This window comes from Microcaecilia unicolor, chromosome 5 (genome assembly GCF_901765095.1).
Source record: "Microcaecilia unicolor chromosome 5, aMicUni1.1, whole genome shotgun sequence".
In the NCBI taxonomy this organism is placed as follows: domain Eukaryota; kingdom Metazoa; phylum Chordata; class Amphibia; order Gymnophiona; family Siphonopidae; genus Microcaecilia; species Microcaecilia unicolor.
In genome coordinates this window covers 255848884-255870284 of record NC_044035.1, presented here as the reverse complement: position 1 = coordinate 255870284, position 21401 = coordinate 255848884, and the positions used below count along the sequence as shown (strand labels likewise).

The window sequence follows — 21401 nt, the reverse complement described above, 5'->3', positions numbered from 1 at the left end:
TGGTTTGTTGCAAAATAACACAACTTGTGGTAAATAACTTGATTTAACAGTAGCTCAAGTTGATAATTTTCCCCTTAATTAGGAATAGATATTCAAAAGAACTTCCCCCAATGTATTCACCATACTTGAACCTCTTTCTACCATAATATCACCTTGTATTTGTGCATACCGGAACTGCAAACGCTGTTACGGTACTATTCAGCTTATTTTCGAAAGAGAAAGACACCCATATTTCGACCCAAATTGGGAGATGGGCGCCTTTCTCCCGTGGGCGTCCAGATCGGTATAATCGAAAGCCGATTTTGGGCGTCTCCAACTGCAATCTGTCGCTGGAACAGACAAAGTTGACAGGGGCGTGTCGGAGGCTTGGTGAAGGTGGGACTGGGGCGTGTTTATCGGCCGAGGAGAGATGGGCGCCCTCGGCCGATAATCGAAAAAAGAAGGGCGCCAGAAGCGAGAATTTGGGTCACTTTTTCTGGACTCTTTTTTCTCACGAACAAGTCCCCAAAAAGTGCCCCAACTGCCCAGATGACCACCAGAGGGAATCGGGGATGACTTCCCCTGACTCCCCCAGTGGTCACTAACCCCTCCCACCCACAAAAAAGAACTTTAAAAACTTTTTTTTCCAGCTCCATCACAGAAGTATGCAGGTCCCTGGAGCAGTTGTTAGTGGGTGCAGTGGACTTCAGGCTGGTGGACCCAGGCCCATCCCCCACCTACCTGTTACACTTGTTGTGGTAAATGGGAGCCCTCCAAACCGCCCCCAAAACCCACTGTACCCACATCTAGGTGCCCCCCTTCAGCCATAAGTGCTATGGTGTAGAGTTGTGGGCAGTGGGTTTTGGGGGGGATTTGGGGGGCTCAGCACCCAAGGGAAGGGAGCTATGGACTTGGGAGATATTTAAAAAATTTTTTTGTTACAAGTGCCCCCTAGGGTGCCCAGTTGGTGTCCTGGCATGAGAGGGGGACCAGTGCACTATGAATCCTGGCCCCTCCCATGACCAAATGCCTTGGATTTGTTCGTTTTTGAGCTGGGTGCCTTCGGTTTCCATTATCGCTAAAAAACGATAATGCCAAGCTCAAATCCGCCCAAATCCGATGCATTTGCCCAGCACAAACCGTATTTCGAAAATACGGTCTGGCCCACCCCTTCACGTACCCATCCTTGGAGATAGACGCCCATGGAGATGGGCGTTCGCTTTTGATTATGCCCCTCTATGTAAGTCACATTGAGCCTGCAAATAGGTGGGAAAATGTGGGATACAAATGTAACAAATCTATATATATAAAACTCACCCTCAACGTTCTATTGTCTGACGTCACTGAAGCTAAGGTTCGTAAGTTCGAAGCTCTGAAGCCACCAAAATCAAAGTCTCAGGGGCCCGCCCTCGCGTCAAACGTTATGACATTGAGGGCGGAGCAATTCACTCACATCGACGGCGGCCAGGGCAGCGCAATGGCGTCACTTACGACGAAGGTGCATTGGGTGGGGGGGCCAGAGTCACACATTGACGGCGGCCACAGCGGCGCAATGGCGTCACTAATAACGAAGGTGCGTTGGGTGGGGGGGCCAAAGGAAAGCCTTGCTAGCGCCCGTTTCATTGGCTCCAGAAACGGGCCTTTTTTTACTAGTAATAAATAATTATTTGTATAGCAGCTGCCACTATACAGATAATCCACTATCTGGACAGTGCCACTGGAAATTCTTAAAAACTCCCAACTAAAAAGATAGCCAGCAATATTCAGCAGCTATTTTTATAGCTCTGTGGTTTAATGTAGACCATCAAAAGGGTTGCCCTAAATTAAGCCATTCTGAGAGATGAGTGGGAAATCAATGAATACATAAAATGAAACTTAAAAAAAAAAATTACAGAGCATATTCAAAAGCATGGATTAATGAGACGTGGAGGGGCATAACTGAAAGGGGCGCCCAAGTTTTCCTGAGGATGTCCTCACAGGACGTCCCGGCGAAGGGGCGGGGAAACCCATATTTTTGAAACAAGATGGGCGTCCATCTTTCGTTTCGATAATACGGTCAGGGACACCCAAATCTTGACATTTAGGTCGTCCTTAGAGATGGTCATCCCTAGACTTGGTCGTTTCAGATTTTCGGCGATAATGGAAACCAAGGACGCCCATCTCAGAAACGACCAAATGCAAGCCCTTTGGTCGTGGGAGGAGCCAGCATTCGTAGGGCACGGGTCCCCCTGACATGCCAAGACACCAACCGGGCACCCTAGGGGGCACTGCAGTGGACTTCAGAAAAAGCTCCCAGGTACATAGCTCTCTTACCTTGTGTGCTGAGCCCCCCCCCCCAAAACCCACTACCCACAACTGTACACCACTACCATAGCCCTTACGGGTGAAGGGAGGTACCTAGATGTGGGTACATTGGGTTTCTGGTGGGTTTTGAAGGGCTCACATTTACCACCACAAGCATAATAGGTAGGGAGGGATGGGCCTGGGTCTGCCTGCCTGATGTGCACTACACCCACTAAAACTGCTCCAGGGACCTGCATACTGCTGTCATGGAGCTGGGTATGATATTTGAGGCTGGCATAGAGGCTTGCAAAAAATATTTTTTTTAAATTTTTTTGGAGGGTGGGAGGGGGTTAGTGACCATTGGGGGAGTACGGGGAGGTCATCCTTGATTCCCTCCGGTGATCATCTGGTCAGTTTGGGCACCTTTTTGTGGCTTGGTCGTAAGAAAAAAAGGACCAAGTAAAGTCGTCCAAGTGTTCGTCAGGGACGCCCTTTATTTTTTCCATTATGGGTCGAGGAGGCCCATGTGTTAGGCATGCCCAAGTCCCGCATTCGCTACACCTCCGGCACGCCCCCTGGAACTTTGGTCATCCCCGCGATGGAAAGCAGTTGGGGACACCTAAAATCGGCTTTCGATTATACCGATTTGGGCGACCCAGTGAGAAGGACGCTCATCTTGCTATTTGTGTCAAAAGATGGGCGTCCTTCACTTTCGAAAATAAGCCTGAAAGTTAACATGGATTTAGTGAAGGGAAATCTTGCCTCACCAATCTACTACATTTCTTTGAAGGGGTGAACAAACATGTGGATAAAGGTGAGCCGGTTGATATTGTGTATCTGGATTTTCAGAAGGCGTTCATGAAAGACTCCAGAGGAAATTGGAGAGTCATGGGTTAGGAGGTAGTGTTCTATTGTGGATTAAAAACTGGTTAAAAGATAGAAAACAGAGAGTAGGGTTAAATGGTCAGTATTCTCAATGGAGAAGGGTAGTTAGTGGGGCTCCCCAGGGGTCTGTGCTGGGACCACTGCTTTTTAACATATTTATAAATGACCTAGAGATGGGAGTAACTAGTGAGGTAATTAAATTTGCTGATGACACAAAATTATTCAAAGTCGTTAAATCGCGGGAGAATTGTGAAAAATTATAAGAGGACCTTACGAGACTGGGAGACTGGGCGTCTAAATGGCAGATGATGTTTAATGTGAGCTAGTGCAAAGTGATGCATGTGGGAAAGAGGAACACGAATTATAGTTACGTCATGCAAGGTTCCACGTTAGGAGTCACAGACCAAGAAAGGGATTTAGGTGTCGTCGTTGATACGTTGAAATCTTCTGCTCAGTGTGCTGCTGTGGCTAACAAAGCAAATAGAATGTTAGGTATTATTAGGAAAGGAATGGAAAACAAAAATGAGGATATTATAATGCCTTTGTATCGCTCCATGGTGCAACCGCACCTTGAATATTGTGTTCAATTCTGGTCGCCGCATCTCAAAAAATATATAGTGGAATTAGAAAAGGTGCAGAGAAGGGCGACGAAAATGATAAAGGGGAAAGGGGATGGGACGACTTCCCAATGAGGAACGGCTAAAGCGGCTAGGGCTCTTCAGCTTGGAGAAAAGGTGGCTGAGAGGAGATATGATAGAGGTCTATAAAATAATGAGTGGAGTTGAACAGGTAGATGTGAAGCGTCTGTTTACGCTTTCCAAAAATACTAGGACTAGGGGGCATATGATGAAGCTACAATGTAGTAAATTTAAAACAAATCGGAGAACATTTTTCTTCACTCAACGTGTAATTAAACTCTGGAATTCGTTGCCAGAGAATGTGGTAAAGGTGATTAGCTTAGCGGAGTTTTTGGACAGCTTCCTAAAGGAAAAGTCCATAGACCATTATTAAATGGACATGGGGAAAATCCACTATTTCTGGGATAAGCAGTATAAAATGTTTTGTACTTTTTTGGGATCTTGCCAGGTATATGTGACCTGGATTGGCCACTGTTTGAAACAGGATGCTGGGCTTGATGGACCTCTGGTCTTTCCCAGTACGGCAATACTTATGTACAATGATTTGGATTTAAATATTTACCTCTTATATTCTGCCAATACACCAAAATTGGGGTTTAAGGCAGATTACATCATAGTCACAAAATAAAAACCATAACAAATGAAATGAAATCAAAAGAAAGTACAATCATCATTCAACATAAAAAAGAACTGTACATACAAACACCAAATCCTAATCATAAAATGCAAAAAACAAAATCAGGGCAACAAAATAATAAAAATAGACAATTATCACTAATCCAAATAACAAATCCAATTATAAAAAAATATCAAAAAGACAGACAGAAATGCCCACCTTAGGTTAATCAGATAATAAACCTTTATTGAAACTATTATTAGTAATATCCAAATATGTATCACCACAGTTTCTAAACTGTTAACAGTTCTATTTGAGAAAAATTCCCAAATCTTTAGGGGCCCTTTTACTAAAGTGCTGTAAGGTTTTGCATTTTCTATGTGGTAGTGCCCCAAACTAAAGCATAAGAACATAAGAGTAGCCATACTGGGTCAGACCAATGGTCCATCTAGCCCAGTATCCTGTTCTCCAAACAGTGGCCAAGCCAGGTCACAAGTACCTGGTAGAAACCCAAATTGTGACAACACTTCATACTACAAATCCCAGGGCAAGCAGCCGTTTCCCATGTCTGACTCAATAGCAGACTATGGACTTTTCCTCCAGGAATTTGTCCAAACGTTTTTTAAACCCAGATATGCTAACCACTGTTACCACATCCTCTGACAAAGAGTTCTACAACTTAACTGTACGTTGAATGAAAAAATATTTCCTCCTATTTGTTTTTAAAGTATTTCCATGTAACTTCCTCGTGTCCACTAGTCTTTGTACTTTTGGAACGAGTAAAAAAATCGATTTACTTCTACTCGTTCTACACCACTCAGGATTTTGTAGATCTCAATCATATCTCCCCTCATCCGTCTCTTTTCCAAGCTGAAGAGCCCTAACCTCTTTAGCCTTTCTTCATACTAGAGGAGTTCCATCCCCTTTATCATTTTGCTCGCTCTTTGAACCTTTTCTAATTCCGCTATATCTTTTTGAGATATGGCGACCAGAACTGAACGGAATACTCAAGGTGCGGACGCACCATGGAGCGATAATATGGGAAGAGTAAAGCTAGTGTGGTAAATGAACAGGGCATGCTCAGCATCTATCCTGCATCTACTGTACCCTCTGCACAGGCACTATGTTACATGCAGTGGCAGATACAGTGGGAGAGCATGCTATCTGCTACTGTAGGTAACACAGGAGCAGATCTAGGAAGGAAAAAAAATGTAAAAGTCCAGTCTCAAGGCAGTGCACCTCCCTGATATCCCCCAATCTCTACATATTCCACTCTGATGTTTGATCCCTCCCCCTCCCTGCATCCCCTCCCCATGTCCAATTCTCCCCCCTCCAACCATCAGTAGCAGTCTCTGGCTCCCAACCACTATCATTAGCAGTCTTCCCTCCCCCATCAGCAACAGTCTCTGGACCACTACCACCATCAGTAGCAGTCTCCAGACCACCACCACCACCATCAGAAGCAACCTTTGGCCTTTTTATCATGTGGTCTGTCTTGCTAAATGTTAGTACGAGTATGCAGTATTGCTAAATGTTAGTACGAGTATGCACTAATGTTTAGCGCATGGTATAACCCATGTTAACTCCTAAAGGCAGCTTAGTAAAAGGGTCCATTAGTTTTTTCTCAAACTAGATAGTTAGCTTATAAATTTCAAATCCAGGAGCAAATTGTTCTAAGTTGAAGGACACTACCAGCAATGGTTTAGTGCCCAGTAATGAACAATCTTATTTCTCAGATGGATACAATTTTAAACTGAGCATCTTCTCTAGAACTTCATGTCGTACAGCAGTGATTCCTAAACCTGTCCTGAATTTACATGCATATTTAAGGTCAGCAAAAATGCAGGCCCAATTGTTTAATTAAATTACATTTATTTGCTTTTAAATACTTGTGACATTATGTCATGAATGATTCACACCATCACATAATACAAACACCATTATCACAATTACATAAATTAGATATTCACTGACATTCCAAAATAATTTTTTTGTATTTATGCCTTTAAAAATACATCACTTCAATACAAGTGAATTAAGAAATCACAAGCAGATTTGAGAATATGACAAACGGAAAATAATGACTCAATTAGACCATAATAAAAGAGGCCAACTACAAAGGTTATGAAGGAAAATGAACAAATATAATAATGAGACAAAACAGCAGTGTGTTTATGTAGCCAGCTTACCAGCATATCCTACTTCCTGGTGTCTCTTTTGTGTAGCTTGTAATAAGTCAGGAAATATACGTATCATAGCCTGCAAGAATTGTTTGTTCAAATGTATGAAGTAGACTCCATACCAGGTTATGATCAGGCTCTAATGCCAAAGTAACCACTAAAGTGATCCTCAGCATAATCAATTCCAAAGATTATTTCAGAAAACCGGTTGAGTCCAAAGATCTTGCTTGCTCTCCTTCTCTCAGGGATTGGTACATACATAGATAGCTCTTACAAGAAGAGGTAATGTTTCAGATGATAACCCCTACACCTTCATAAAATATTTCTGTTCAACATCCAACGCTGAAATTAAGGATGACTTAGGAAAATTCAACATCCTTAAATTATTCCTCCTTAACTGGTTTCCCAAATATTCCACCTTACGGTGTAACAGCTCTTTATCTTTCATCACAGCAACACTACCATCCAATACAGCGGTTAGTTTGGTCTCTATATTGACAATCTTGGAGGTATGATTTTCCCAAACTGGACCATGTTCATCTATTACCCGCTTAGAAGTAGAAGAGCCACTCAGCAATTATGCAACACAAGAACATAAGAATAGCCATAATGGGTCAGAACAATGGTCCATCTGGTCCAGTATCCTGATTCCAACAGTGGCCAATCCAGGTCACAAGTACCTGGCAGAAATCCCCAAATAGTAGTAGCATTCCATGCTACCAATCCCAGGGCAAGCAGTGGCTTCCCCATGTCTGTCTCAATAGCAGACTATGGACATTTACTTCAGGAACTTGTCCAAACCTTTTTAAAGCCCAAATACGCTAACCACTGCTACCACATCCTCAAGCAAAGAGTTCCAGAGTAACTATTCCCTAAGGGGCCCTTTTACTAAGCTGTGGTAAAAAGCACCCAGTGTAGCAGCAAGGGTCATTTTTGCCGCACACTGAGGTCCCTTTTACCATAGTGGGTAAAAAGGCTGATAAAAGACAACCTCAAAAACTATACTAGCAGTGTCTATACTAGATAGGGGGAAAAGTCTCAACCACTGCGGCAAAAAATCTCAATCGTTAATTGCACGCAGAAAAAAGTCATCATAGACTGACCCCCCCCCCCCCCCGTAGTGTTATTTGTTGATTGTAATTGGGCCATTATTCAAGCCCATGATGTATTCAAAGATTGTGACCTGCAAATAGCCTTTTCTAGGGATCACAATCTTAAAGAGATTTTATGTCCAGCCGACATAGTGCATAGATCATTGCCAGTAAGCAGAGCTCACAAAGTTTGTGGAGCATGTATTTTTTGCAACAACATGATTGAGTGTAACAGCTACTGTAACCCAGTGGATGGCAAGATCTACAAACTTAGGCATTTAACAAAGTGCAAATCAGATCATGTGATATATGTCCTACAAAGTCCGTGCAATAAACTATATGAAGGCAAGACTGATAGATGCCTGAGCCTACGGTTGAGTGAACATAAGTCATGTATTTCATCATCGAAATTAGGAGCACCTCTAGTATCCCATTGAAGAGATTTCAATCATAGTTTTGATTCATTTAAATGTTGGGTTATTGATTGCGTGAATGAACATATACGCGGTGGAGACCGCAGTAGAAGGTTATTACAAGTAGAACAGAGATGGATTTATTGATTAAAGACCTTGGAACCACATGGTCTGAACTCGACAATGCACTGGGCTGCTTTTCTTTGAACCATTTTTTGAACTATTTTTTTGACCTATTATTATGTTCAATCTTTTCTTGCAAAAATGTTTTTGAACCAAAAAAATGTTTTGAACCATGATTTGCACATAAGTCTTTATGAGAAAAGTCAAACTAACATACAACAAGATGCTGGTGCTGTTTTAGATAGACGTTAGTGCCAGCTGATTCAGGCGATAGTTGTTAGTTTGGCAATTGGTCATTACCAATGATATGTCAGCAGTGGATTGGTTGAATGGAAGTTTAAAACCAACACGGTTCTGTATCGCTGATGACAGTGGGTTGATGAGAATGAGTTCTCCAGCATTTAGGTAACAGTATGAGGACATTGTGTCTATAGATATAATTCACAAGGTATAACGCAGATGTATACTTTATTTTGTTTTCGGTGACTCATGCACTGAACCTCTATATTTTTTAGTCCAGCATCAGTAAACAATAGATGCCTTGTGGTGTGGTTCCCTGAAGAAGCACTGCGAAACGGGACCATTGGGATCGCATAGGAATTACACGTGAGCTGGAGTTCACATCAGAAAGATAAGTTTGCATATTCATCTTATTTTTTGATCTTATAAAAGTTTTGGGAAAGATTTTGATACATGAGGATGTGATGCATGAAGAGATTAAAAAACAATAAAGAAAATACAATCAACAAATAACACTACAGGGGTTTTTCAGTCTATGATGAGTTTTTTCTGTGTGCAATTAACGATTGAGATTTTTTGCCGCAGTGGTTGAGACTTTTCCCCCTATCTAGTATAGACACTACGGAACTGCTAGTATAGTTTTTGAGGTTATCTGCATCAGCAAGCAGTATCATTGATCTGTGTGTGGTATTTACCTATGATAAAAGACTTTATAGCCATGTGGTAAAATTGCTCTTATTTGGTGACCATGTGGGGTGGGGGGAGCACTTACCACCACCCATTTAGGTGGCAGTAAGAGCTCCCGCACTAACCCTGCGGTAATTGGGCAGAATGTTGCGCTGCCCGATTACTGCCGGGTAACCCCCTGCGGAAATATTTTTCATATATTTCTGCTAGCGCCAGAAATGCTGCACGTTAGGGGTGGAACTACCGCTGATGCCCATGGCTGGCAGTAGTTCTGAAATGGCGAGCAGTAAGCCTGCGTTGTGTATAGTATAGAGGCCATGAAAAGGTGCAAACCATACATATTTCTAGTTTTAATATAAGCTATTTTGCTTCTCTTGAGCTGGGAGTAGACTTAAGAGTTGCAAAAGAATTATAAATGTGCTTTTTCTGAAAAATACCTTTCTAAGGCTGTAGAAATTTGTGGTTTGACATTTTAGCCTGTGCTAACTTGTGATAAGTTGCTGGTCAGCAACTAAGCCAGAGACTCCTATGACTAGGGACACCTGCTGTATCCAGATAAACAATCAGAAGGAGAAGTGAGTGGGTGTGGGTAAAACTGTAAGGGTGGAGGGGGTTGGTATGATGACTGTGCATACCAAAGACATAGGTCAACCTATATCAAATGAAAATGTATGCTTATGTGCATGAGAGGCCCTAACTGCCAATATAATAAGGGAATAAAATGATAGACTTTGATGGAACATGAGACGTCATGACAGGAGACAGAATATTCTGGAAAGATGCATATTCATTAGGTAGGAAGGGTAATTATAATTAAGATAATGAAGAAAGGGAAAAAAAGTATTTAACAGGAAACAGAACTGAGGATGGAGAGCCTCGATGTGCCTACACTAGCAGGTAGACATAATGACAACTGTATTTGGGAGTTTATTTGTTACTATTTCAATAATTACTGATTGGCTTCTTTAACAATTTGAATAAACATTTATTATGTCTAATACTTATTTAGTAGCTAGAGTTTTTCTTGCCTGGAATTCTGCCTGGGGGAGTAAAGATTTACTCCTTCAGAAGGTTACTTCTGTCCCAGAGGCAAGACAGAAGGTGAACAGTTGGGCTTACCGCAACTTAGTAAAAGGGCCCCTGAGTGAAAAAAATATTTCCTCTTATTTGCTTTAAAAGTATTTCCAAGTAACTTCATTGAGTGCCCCCTAGTCTTTGTACTTTTTGAAAGAGTACAAAATAGACTCACTTCTACTAGTTCTACACCACTCAGGATTTTATAGACCTCAATCATATCTCCCCCTCAGCCACCTCTTTTCCAAGCTGAAGAGCCCTAACCTCTTTAGCCTTCCTCATATGAAAGGAGGAGTTCCATACCTTTTATCATTTTGGTCGCTCTTCTTTGAACCTTATCTAATTCCGCTAAATCTTTTTTGAGATATGGAGACCAGAACTGAACGCAATATGCAAGGTGAGGTTGCACCATGAAGCAATACAGAAGCATTATAGTATTCTTGGTCTTAATTACCATCCCTTCCCAAATAATTCCATGCATCCTGTTTGCTATTTTGGCCACCACCTTAAACTGGGCAGATTTTAGCGTATTGTCTACAACGACACCTAGATCTTTTTCTTGGGTGCTGACTCGCAAAGTGGATCCTAGCATCAGGCTAAGATTTGGGTTATTCTTCCCAATATGCATCACTTTGCATTTGTCCACATTAAATTTCATCTGCCATTTGGATGCCCAATCTTCCAATTTCCTATGTCCACATATGTTTTAAAAAACCTTGAATAGTTTTGTGTCAGCTGCAAATTTAATCACCTCACATAGTAACATATATAGTAACACAGTAGATGATGGCAGAAAAAGACCTGTACGGTCCACCCAGTCTGCCCAACAAGATAACTCATATGTGCTACTTTTTGTGTATACCCTACTTTGATTTGTACCTGTGCTCTTCAGGGCACAGACCGTATAAGTCTGCCCAGCACTATCCCCGCCTCCCAACCGCCAGCCCCTCACCTCACTTGTCATTCTGATTTCCAGATCATTTATAAATATGTTAAACAGCACTGGTCCTAGTACAGATCCCTGCGGCACTCCACTATTCACACTCCTCATTTGAGAAAAATGGACATTTAACCCTACTCTCCATTTTTTTGTCTAACAATCAATTCCTAATCCACAATGGAACATTGCCTCCTATCCCATGACTCTTTTTTTCTCAGGAGTCTCTCATGAGGAACTTTGTCAAAAGCTTTCTGAAAATCTACATACACATCAACCAGCTCACGTCTTCAAAGAAATGAAGCAAATTGGTTAGGCAAGATTTCCTTTGGCTGAATCCATGCTGACTGTGTCCCATTAAACCATGTTTATCTATGTGTTCTGTAACTTTATTCCTTATAATAGTTTCCATTATTTTACCTGGCACTGAAGTCAGACTTACTGGTCTGTAATTTCCTGGATCACCACTGGAACCCTTTTTAAAAATCAGCGTTACATTGGCCACCCTCCAATCTTAAGGTACTATGGATGATTTTAATGACAGGTTAGAGATTACTAACAGCAGATCAGCAATTTCATGAGTTCTTTTAGTACTCTTGGATGCATGCCATCCAGTCCAGGTGATTTACTACTCTTTAATTTGTCGATTTGGCGCAATACATCTTCTAGGTTCACCAAGATTTCTTTCATTTCTTCTGTATCATCACCCTTGAAAACCATATCTGGTACAGGTGGATCTCTTACAGCTTCTTCCGTAAAGACTGAAGAAAAGAATTCATTCAGGGGTCCTTTTCCCAAGCTACATGAAAAAGGGCCTACTCTAGCGGTGGGGGCTATTTTTCCCATGTGCCAGGGCCATTTTTTCTGCAGTTGGTAAAATTCCCCCCCCCCCCCCCAACAAAATGGCTACGCAGTGAGATAACTCTTACAATGTGGCCATGCAGCAGGGAGCTCTTACCACCACCCATTGAGTTGGTAATACAGGCTCCCGTGCTAAGCTGGCAGCAGGCAGCGATGCCTGATTACCGCTGGATTAGTACATATACATAAGTATTGCCATACTGGGAAACACCAAAGGTCCATCAAGCCCAGCATCCTGTTTCCAACAGTGGCCAATCTGGTTCCCAAATACCTGGCAAGATCCCAAAAAAGTACAAAACATTTTATACTGCTTATCCCAGAAATAGTGGGTTTCCCCCAAGTCCATTTAATAATTGTCTATGGACTTTTCCTTTAGGAAGCCGTCCAAACCTTTTCTAGGGGTTATCTTTTTCCCCTGGAAATGGTATACACTCAGGGTAGGACTACCGCTAGTGGCCGTATTGGGCTGCCGGTAGTCCTGGAAGAGCAATCGGTAAGTCCACGTTACCGCTGCTCTGTAAAAGGGCTCCTTAGTACCTCCTGAGTGCCCGTTTTGCTCCTCATGATCTAATGGTTCCACAGATTCCCTCAGAGGCTTTCTTCTCCTGATGTATCTGAAAAAGTTGTTACTGTGAGTTTTTGCCTCTCTGGCAAGTTTCTCTTCATATTCATTTTTACTGTTTACTAAGCCATGCTAGTGGCTGCTGTGCAGCAATGCCGACACAGCCCATTCAAAGTGAATGGACTATGTCAGAATTAGCACATGGCAGCCGCTAGCACTAGCTTTGCATCTAACTAACCAGTGCTTATGTTGCTTCTTATTTGCTTTATTTGGGTCCTACTTCTATTCTTTGAAGGATGTTATTTTGGCTCTAATAGCTAATTTCACTTCACCTTTTAATCATGCTGGCTGTTGTTTTCTCTTCTTTCCACCTTTGTAAAACTTGGAATGCATCAAGTCTGGGCTTCCAAGATGTATTTTTAAACAACATCTATGCCTGATTTAATGTTCAAACCATTGCAGCTGATCCTTTTAGCTTCTTTTTAACCATTTTCCTCATTTTATCATAGCCGCCCTTACGAAAATTAACTGCTGCTACGGTAAATTTCCTCTGTGACTTCACTCCAGATATTAGCTCAAATTTGATCATGTTATGATCACTGTTTCCCAGCAGACCCAGCACTGTTACCTCTCATACTATGTCCTGCGCTCCACTAAGGACTAGATCTAAAATAGCTCCCCCTCATGTTGGTTCCTGGACCAGTTGCTCCAAGAAACAGTCATTTATTACGACTAGGAATTTTACCTCCCTAGCACTCCATGATGTAACATTTATCCAGTCAATAATGGGGTAACTGAAATCAAGATATAACAATAAACAACTCTCTTCCACTGTAGGGTCAGAATAGTCTGGCTTACCACATCATAAACGTGAAGAAAAAAGACCTCAGTTTAGAAAGAGCTCAAACATGCAGCACACAGCTGTTCAAAGCAGGAAGCTCACATTAATCACAGGTCAAAGAAAAAATCCTCTAATTTATTAGAGCAACAGTCAATTTCCAAACCCCAAGCAGGCACAGGGGGAAAGAAACAAACCCAGTCAAGAAAACTATCTTGTTAGCAGTAAATTTACCAGCCATGCAAAATGTATAATAATTTGTAATCCACATGTTAGTGTCAAAATTACTTAGCTTACCTTGTTGAAGAAGGTCCAAATTCCCAACAGGAGAACAGTTTCACCCAAAGGCATCATCGGGGAAATAAATACTGACTGATATGCAAAATGTCTATACTCAAAATGAAAGTGGAAGAGAGTTGTTTGTTGTTATACCTTGAGTTCTATCTTCTCTACCCTTGATGACATTGCTTGGTAATTGAAATCATCCATTATTATTCTGTTGCCCAATTTGCCAGTGTCCTAATTTCTGTAAACATTTCTTCATCTGTCTGTTTGTTCTGTCCTGGTGGATGGTAATGAAGCCCTATAAGAATACTCTATCCCTTCTATCCATAATGATTCCACACTGCTAAATGCCTCCCAGAGCGACTCCATAGTCACCTTGGCTGGTTTCTTTATCATGGATAACCCAGTTTGCAGATTCTTTAATTCCTTTTGCCTGTCGATACCAAAAGAAATCAGGACCCTATCTGAAGTCTCAATTCTTTTTGAAGTAGGGGAAGAAGCGGCAGCTGGCACACCATTCAGCACTAAGCTCAGTATCTGATCCAAATCTATGCCAGAGCTCTGTGCCTCTATCCCACTGCTTGCACTTCTGGGTTGCGGGGGAGCCACTCTATCCACAAGGCTCAATGATGTCCCATTGACATGCTGCTCCATAAAAAACACTGCAGAGCCAGCCAAAGCACAGACCATCACCGCTGTAACTGATCCTGCTTGATATGCATCCACAGTATGTTGTCTTGCCACCAGTGAAATGACTCTGGAAGGAACAGTCTAGTTTTCCCCTTCCTTTTCTCCATCTCATCAACAAGTAGAAGAGAAAACAAGCAAATTACTCTCTGGACAAAAGAGAACTCAGATTAGGGCGTCTCTCAAAAATAATAATAAAGCTTACCTCATAGATTCCTTGTGGCTTTATCTTAACAGATGTCCCATCCCCAAATATAGTATAGTAATTTTGTTCATCACAATGGATTATGGCCGTAGCAAAATCCATGTGTTCCACCTTTACTCGCTTCACTTTTTTTGTGAATGTCTTTGGGACTTCCCCTAAGCAAAAACACATGACAAAACAGAATCAATCTCCCAGCTGCAGTCAATAATTAAAGTTAATGTGATAAAGAATTTTTGGAAAATGCCTCAAACAACAAAATTGCTGTATTAGTTATAATGGACTAGGGCCATGTCTTATTCATAATCTACTCCCTAAAAAATAAAATAGAAGTTTCTATACCACAATTTTTAACAAATAATATTAGGTACTATTTTGCAGAAAATGACTTTTTCAACAAGGTTCCTAAAATGTAAGAAAACTTACAGTATTTTATTTATTTACTCAGTAATAAAGTAAATGATGGTAGATAAAAAACAAAATAGCTCATCCAGTCTGACCAGTAAGGTATTTAAGGATTTAACTTACACTGTGTACCATTCTATTTAAGGTTTCAACTGCAAGATTTATGATTTATAGCAATTTACAATGTTCATCAGATTATGTTGGTTATTTAATCATTCATACTTGTGATAAGATTTATGCAGGAATGACTATCAGACAGATCCACATTAAGTAAAAAACGGAATGGATTAACATATAGGTTGCCACTGTAGGACAGTATTTATCCCATCAACATGAATATCGCCGTAAACCGGCCATCTCCTAATCGTTTAGGTTATGGGTGGCTGGGGGTGAAGTGCCTACTTAGCTGGTTAGTGGTGATTTTTTTTCTGCTAGTCAACTACGTAACCACTTAAAGTTAGGACAGCAAAAAGGCTGTTCTAACTTTATGCGTTAAAGTTAACCAGGCACTAAGCTGAATATTGGCTAGTGCCTGGTTAACTTCTGGGTAACCTCTGAGTCCCAGATATTAAATGCCAAGAGCTGCGTGTGCCTTGCATTGAATATCCGAGGTCAGTTCAGCCTGCGGCTGTGAGCGGCCCAGATGCTGCTTACCACTCTGGGTTGAATAATGGATGACCCATGTTCTTTCAAAGGCATGCACATTCCTACTGAGTATGAGAGAGGAGAGTCACAGAACTCAGTATAAATGAAAACATTTTGTTAACCAGGTTTTCCATAATAACATGATGACAGAGGGATTTATGACTCATATTTCACTGTGGAAATGAATGTACTCAGATCTGAGATCAACCATAGTATGCTTTGCAGCAGTACTGGAATTCTCCAAAATTTTATAAAGTGATGATTCTAACACTATGTAAAGTGTAAAATAGTTTCAGTGCCCTCAGGACTGGTACCATACCATAACAGTGGTACACTAAGATAAAGCGAAGGTACTTACCTGTAGCAAGTATTCTCCGAGGACAGCAGACCTTATATTCTCACATATGGATAATGTGGGTCTACATTGCCGGTTCGGAGCTTGTAACAAGCTTAGAAAAATAGGTCTTTGAGTGTGAGACATGCTCCATCACTCAAGAGTGAGTGCCTTCCCACCCACCACAAGAGAGCCAGGACCAGCAGTACAGTATAAAACATAATAAAAAGGAGACAACTCCAAGGGGAGGTGGGAGGGTATGTGAGAATATAAAGCCTGCTGTCCTCAGAGAATACCTGCTATAGGTAAGTACCTTTGCTTTCTCCGAGGACAAGGACTATAATTCTCACAAATGGGAAACCCTAGTTACCAGGCACACCAAAAACAACAACCATTGGTCAACTGGACCTTGCAATGGGTAGGGCAAAAAAGTAATTAACCTGAAACTTTATACAACTGGTATAGGGTGAGAGTGCAGCCTGGAACAGAACAAAATGGGCCTAGGAGGGTGGAGGGACTCTTAACCCCAAACAAATTCTGCAGCACTATCTGTCCAAACTGACTGTCACGTCAGGTATCCTGCTCAAGGGAGTAGAGATGTAAATGTGTGGACTGAAAATCACATCACAGCCTTGCAAATTTCTTCAACGGAAGCTGATTTCAAGTGGGCTACCAACGCAGCCATGGCTCTGACACTGTGAGCCCTGACATGACCCTCAAGGGTTAGTCAGTAAGCATATGTGAAAGAAATGCAATCTGCTAGCCAACTGGAAATGGTGCGTTTCCCAATGGCGACCCCCATCCTATTGGGATCTAAAGAAACAAAAAGTTGTGTGGACTGTCTATAGGGCCTAGTCTGCTCCAAGTAAAAGGCCAATGCTTGCTTGCAGTCCAAGGTGTGCAGGCATTTTTGCAAGGATGGGCATGAGGTCGGGGGAAGAATGTTGGCAAGACAATCAACTGGTTCAAATGGAACTCCGACACACCCTTAGGTAGGAAATTAGGGTACATGTGAAGGGCTACTCTGCTATGATGAAACTTCATATAAGGTGCATCCATCACTAAGGTCTGAAGCTCACTAACCCTGTCAGCTGAAATAACAGCCACCAAAAATATGACCCTCCAGGTCAAGTACTGCAGATGACAGGTATCAAGAGGCTCAAAAGGAGCTTTCATCACCTGGGTGACAACGAAGTTGATGTCCAATGACTCAGGTGGAGGTTTGACTGGGAGGTTTGACAAAGCAAACCTCTCACGAAGTGAACAACTAGAGATTGACCAGAGATGGGTTTACCCTCTATATGTTGATGATAAGCACTAATTGCACTAAGGCAGTGATTCCCAAACCTGGTCCTGAAGATAAGCCAGTCAGTCAGGTTTGCAGGATATCCACAATGAATATTCATGAGAGATATGCATGTACTGCCTCCACTGCATGTAAATCTCTCTCATGAATATTCACTGTGGATATCCTGAAAACCTGACTGGATGGGGTGCCTCCAGGACCAACTTTGTGATCCACTGCCCAAGGTGAACCCTTATGGAGTTGGTCTTGAGACCAGACTTAGAGAGGTACAGAAGATATTCAAGCAATATCTGTGCAGGGCAGGAAATAGGATCTAGGGTCTTGCCCTCACACCAAATGACAAACCTCCTCATTTAAAAGAGTAACACCTCTTAGTGGAATATTTTCTGGAAGCCAGCAAGACCCTGGAGACACACTCAGGAAATTGCAAGGAAGTAAATTCTAAGCCCTCAACATACATGCTTTGAGGGCTGGAGACCAGAGGTTGGGATGCTCGTTCTGCATGATGAAAGTCGGAAAGCACTCCAATCTCCACAATTCTTTGGAAGATAACTCAGAAGAGGGAACCAGATCTGCTAGGGTCAGTAGGGAGTGATCAAGATCATGGTCCCATGGTCTTGCTTGAGTTTCAGCAAAGTCTCCTCCACCAGAGGAATGGGAGGATACTTATACAGAAGTCCTGTCCCCAGTGAAGGAGGAAGGATCTGACGCTGGACTGTCATGGGCCTGGAGATTGGAACAGAACTGAGGGACTTTGTGATTGGACTGAGTGGCAAATGGATCCACCAAGGGAGTGCCCCATCATCAGAAGATATCATGGACAACACCCATGCTGAGGGACCACTCGTGCAGTTGTATGACTCTGCTCAGCCTGTCGGCCAGGCTGTTGAATATTCCCATCAGGTAAGTGGCGTTGGGGAGCATCCTGTGCTAGTGCGCCCGACGCCACATCCAGATGGCCTCCTGACACAGAGGGCATGAACCAGTGGCCCCTGCTTCTTAATGTAGTATATGACAACCTGATTAACTGTTTGAATGAGTACAATTTGGTTGTTTAGCTGATCTCTGAAAGCGTTTAGTGTGTTCCAGATCACACGGAGATCCAGAAGATTGATTTGAAGATCTGGTTCCTAGACTGACCAAGCACCCTGAGTGTGAAGCCCATCTAAATGAGCTCCCCACCCTAGACAGGATGCATCCATTGTCAATACTTTCATGGACTGTGAAATTTGGAATGGGAGACTCTGAGTCAAATCAGATTGAATTGTCCACTAGAGTAGGGACTGAACCAGCTCTTGTGGGACCCGGATAACATCTTCTAGCTTCCCTGCGGCCTGACACCACTGGGAAGCTAGGGTCCCTTGGGCAGTTCTCATATGAAGATGTGCCATGGGTGTCACATGAACAGTAGAGGCAATGTGGCCCAACAACCTCAACATCTACTGAGCCGTGACCTGACGAGTTGCTTGGACATGAGTGGCGAGGGTGAAAAGAGCATCTACCTGCGACACAGGGAGAAAAGCCCAAGCCAGCTGAGTGTCCAGCAGGGCTCCAATGAACTCCAATCACTGGACAAGGAGCATGTGGGACTTGGGGTAGTTTTAAATGAATCCTAGTAAATCTAGCATTCAAATAGTCCTCCGAATGGCCTTCTGACCACCATCCCATGACGTGCTCTTCACCAGTCAGTCACTGAAATAGTGGTACACATAGAGGCTCATTTTCAAAGCACTTAGCCTCCCAAAGTTCCATAGAAACCTATGGAACTTAGCCTCCCAAAGTGCTTTGAAAATATGCCTCATGGACTCCCAGTCTGCATAGCAATGCTGCGACTACTGCAATAGACACTTGGTGAAAACTGTGGGAGCCAACGAGAAGCCAAAGGCAACAAGTGATATTGGAAGTATCGTGTCCCCAGCCGCAATCATATTATACTTCCTGTGAGATGGAAGTATCGGGATATGAGTATGACCATCCTTTAACCTAGAGAGCACAGCCAATCATTTTCCTGAAGCATGGGAAGCAGGGTGCCCAGCAAAACCATTCTGAACTTCTCTCTGACCAGGAATTTGTTCAGTCCCCTTAGGACTAGGATGGGACACATTACCCAAGTTTTTGCACACGGACATGCCTTGAATAGAATCTCCTCCCTTCTTCCCCTGGTGGAATGGGTTTGACCAAATGGGCCTTCAGAAGGGCTAAGAGTTCCTCTGCAAGCACCTGCTCATGCTGAAAGATGAAGTACTGAGCTCTCAGTGGGCAATTTGGTGATCTTTGTTGCCAATGCAGAGCATAACCGACTATTTGAAAAACCCACTAGTCGGAGGTTACGAGGGGCCACCTTTCTTGGTAAACCTTCAACCTCCTCACAAGTCATCCAGGACAGTCACTTTTACAGCAATTATGCTGTTGGAGCCAGTCAAGAGCTTGCTCCAGCTTTGACTGGGGAGTTGTCTGGGCCTTTGGTGCACACTGTTGGTGAGAATGAGTGTCCTAGGGCTGAACCTGCTGAGGCTGGGGAGAAGAAGGGGTGTACCTACACCTCTGTGAGTAATAAGTACTCCTCCTTGACTTGCCAAAAAACCTCCTAGAGAAGGAGGCTGGTGCAGAAGGTGCCCAGCGGGAGAGAGAATCAGTGGTATCTGTGCTGTTTGATGAGGTCAGCGACCTCCTCCACCTTCTCTCCAAAAGGATTATCTCCCCAGCATGTGGCATCCACCAATCTCTGCTGGACCACCGGGTCCAAGTCAGAAACACGCAGCCATGAGAGTCTATGCACCGCTATACCCTGGGCAGAGATCCTAGAGGCCATATCAAAAGTGTTGTAGGCGCCCCTGGAGAAGAACTTACGACACGCCTTCTGCTGCTTGACCAGCTGCCGAACAGATTCAGTGTGCTCTGGTGGTAGACAGTCTGCTAAATCAGAAATACTGCACACCAAGGACCTGTAGAACTGGTACAACTGGATACGGGAAATGAGAATGGAGGCCTAAAAGAATCCAGGGATCTAGCTTTTCTGCCAGGGGGTGCCGAAGCACAGTCCCTAGGACTCCTGGCCCTTTTGAGCGTGGATTCCACCACCAGTGAATGATGAGGCAACTGGGGTCTATCAAACCTAGGGGAAGACTAAATCAAGTACATGGTGACAATCTTCTTGGGGAAGAGAGGGGACTCCCAGTTCTTCACTTGAATATCCCATAAGATCTCGTGAAGCGGGACCGTCACAGACTCTCTAGGAGGAGAGTCGTAGTCCAGGACCTCGAACATCAAAGCCCTGGGCTCGTCCTCTACTTCCCAGGGGCGTAGCCACGGGCGGGCCTGGACAGGCCCAGGCCCAGCCACTTTCCCTCCAGGCCCGCCCAGCCAACATCCTCGTATCCCGGGTGTCAGCAGGTGGGGGGGGGGGGGGGTGCTCCGTTGGCACCGTAGTCCCCACCTGCCTACCAGCTCTGCCGACGGTCAGATGACCCTCTTCATCCCCAGCCACCCAGCACCTGACCCAGCCTTTAAAAAAAAAGTCGGTGAAGTGCCTTGCGTCTGCTCTGCTGTAAAGCCAGCAAATCGCCTCATCACATCGGCCCTTCCTTCACTGTGTCCCGCCCTCGCGGAAATAGGAAGTTACATCAGAGGGCGGGACACAGTGAAGGAAGGGCCTACGCGAAGAGGCGATTTGCTTGCTTTACAGCAGCGCAGAGCAGACGCGAGGCACTTCACCGACTTTTTTTAAGGCTGGGTCAGGTGCTGGGTGGCAGGGGAAGAAGAGGGTCGTCTGTCCATTGGCGGAGCTGGTAGGCAGGTGGGGACTGGGTCGGGAAGGGGGGCTCAGATGGGAGAAGGGGGCAGGAGGAAGAATGGGGCCATGCCAGGGGCAGGTGGGAGAATGGGTCTGGGGCTGAAAAGGGGGGCCCTAATGCAAGGCATGTGGATGAAGGGAACTGGGGGCTGAAAAGGAGGGTACGTGGGATAAGGGGGCTAGTACTGGAACTGGGGGCTGAAAAGGGGCAGGGGATGAAACTGTGGGGACGGGGCTGAAAAGGGGACATGGAGAAGTGGCTGGGGCTGAAGCTCGGGACTGGTGGGAGAAAACTGCTAGGGTTGGGACTGGGGGCTGAAAAGGGGACAGGGAGAAG

The 21401-nt window shown here is 43.6% G+C and overlaps 1 protein-coding gene across 1 annotated transcript in view; it reads right to left on the bottom strand.

The window, feature by feature from the left end:
• Window positions 1-21401, bottom strand: part of SPAG17 (sperm associated antigen 17) — a 994731-nt gene that overhangs the window by 247306 nt on the left and 726024 nt on the right. Inside the window, exon 30 of the mRNA XM_030205033.1 lies at window positions 14585-14739. Within this exon, the coding sequence (XP_030060893.1) occupies window positions 14585-14739 (155 nt within the window). The remainder of the gene's footprint in view (window positions 1-14584; window positions 14740-21401) is intronic.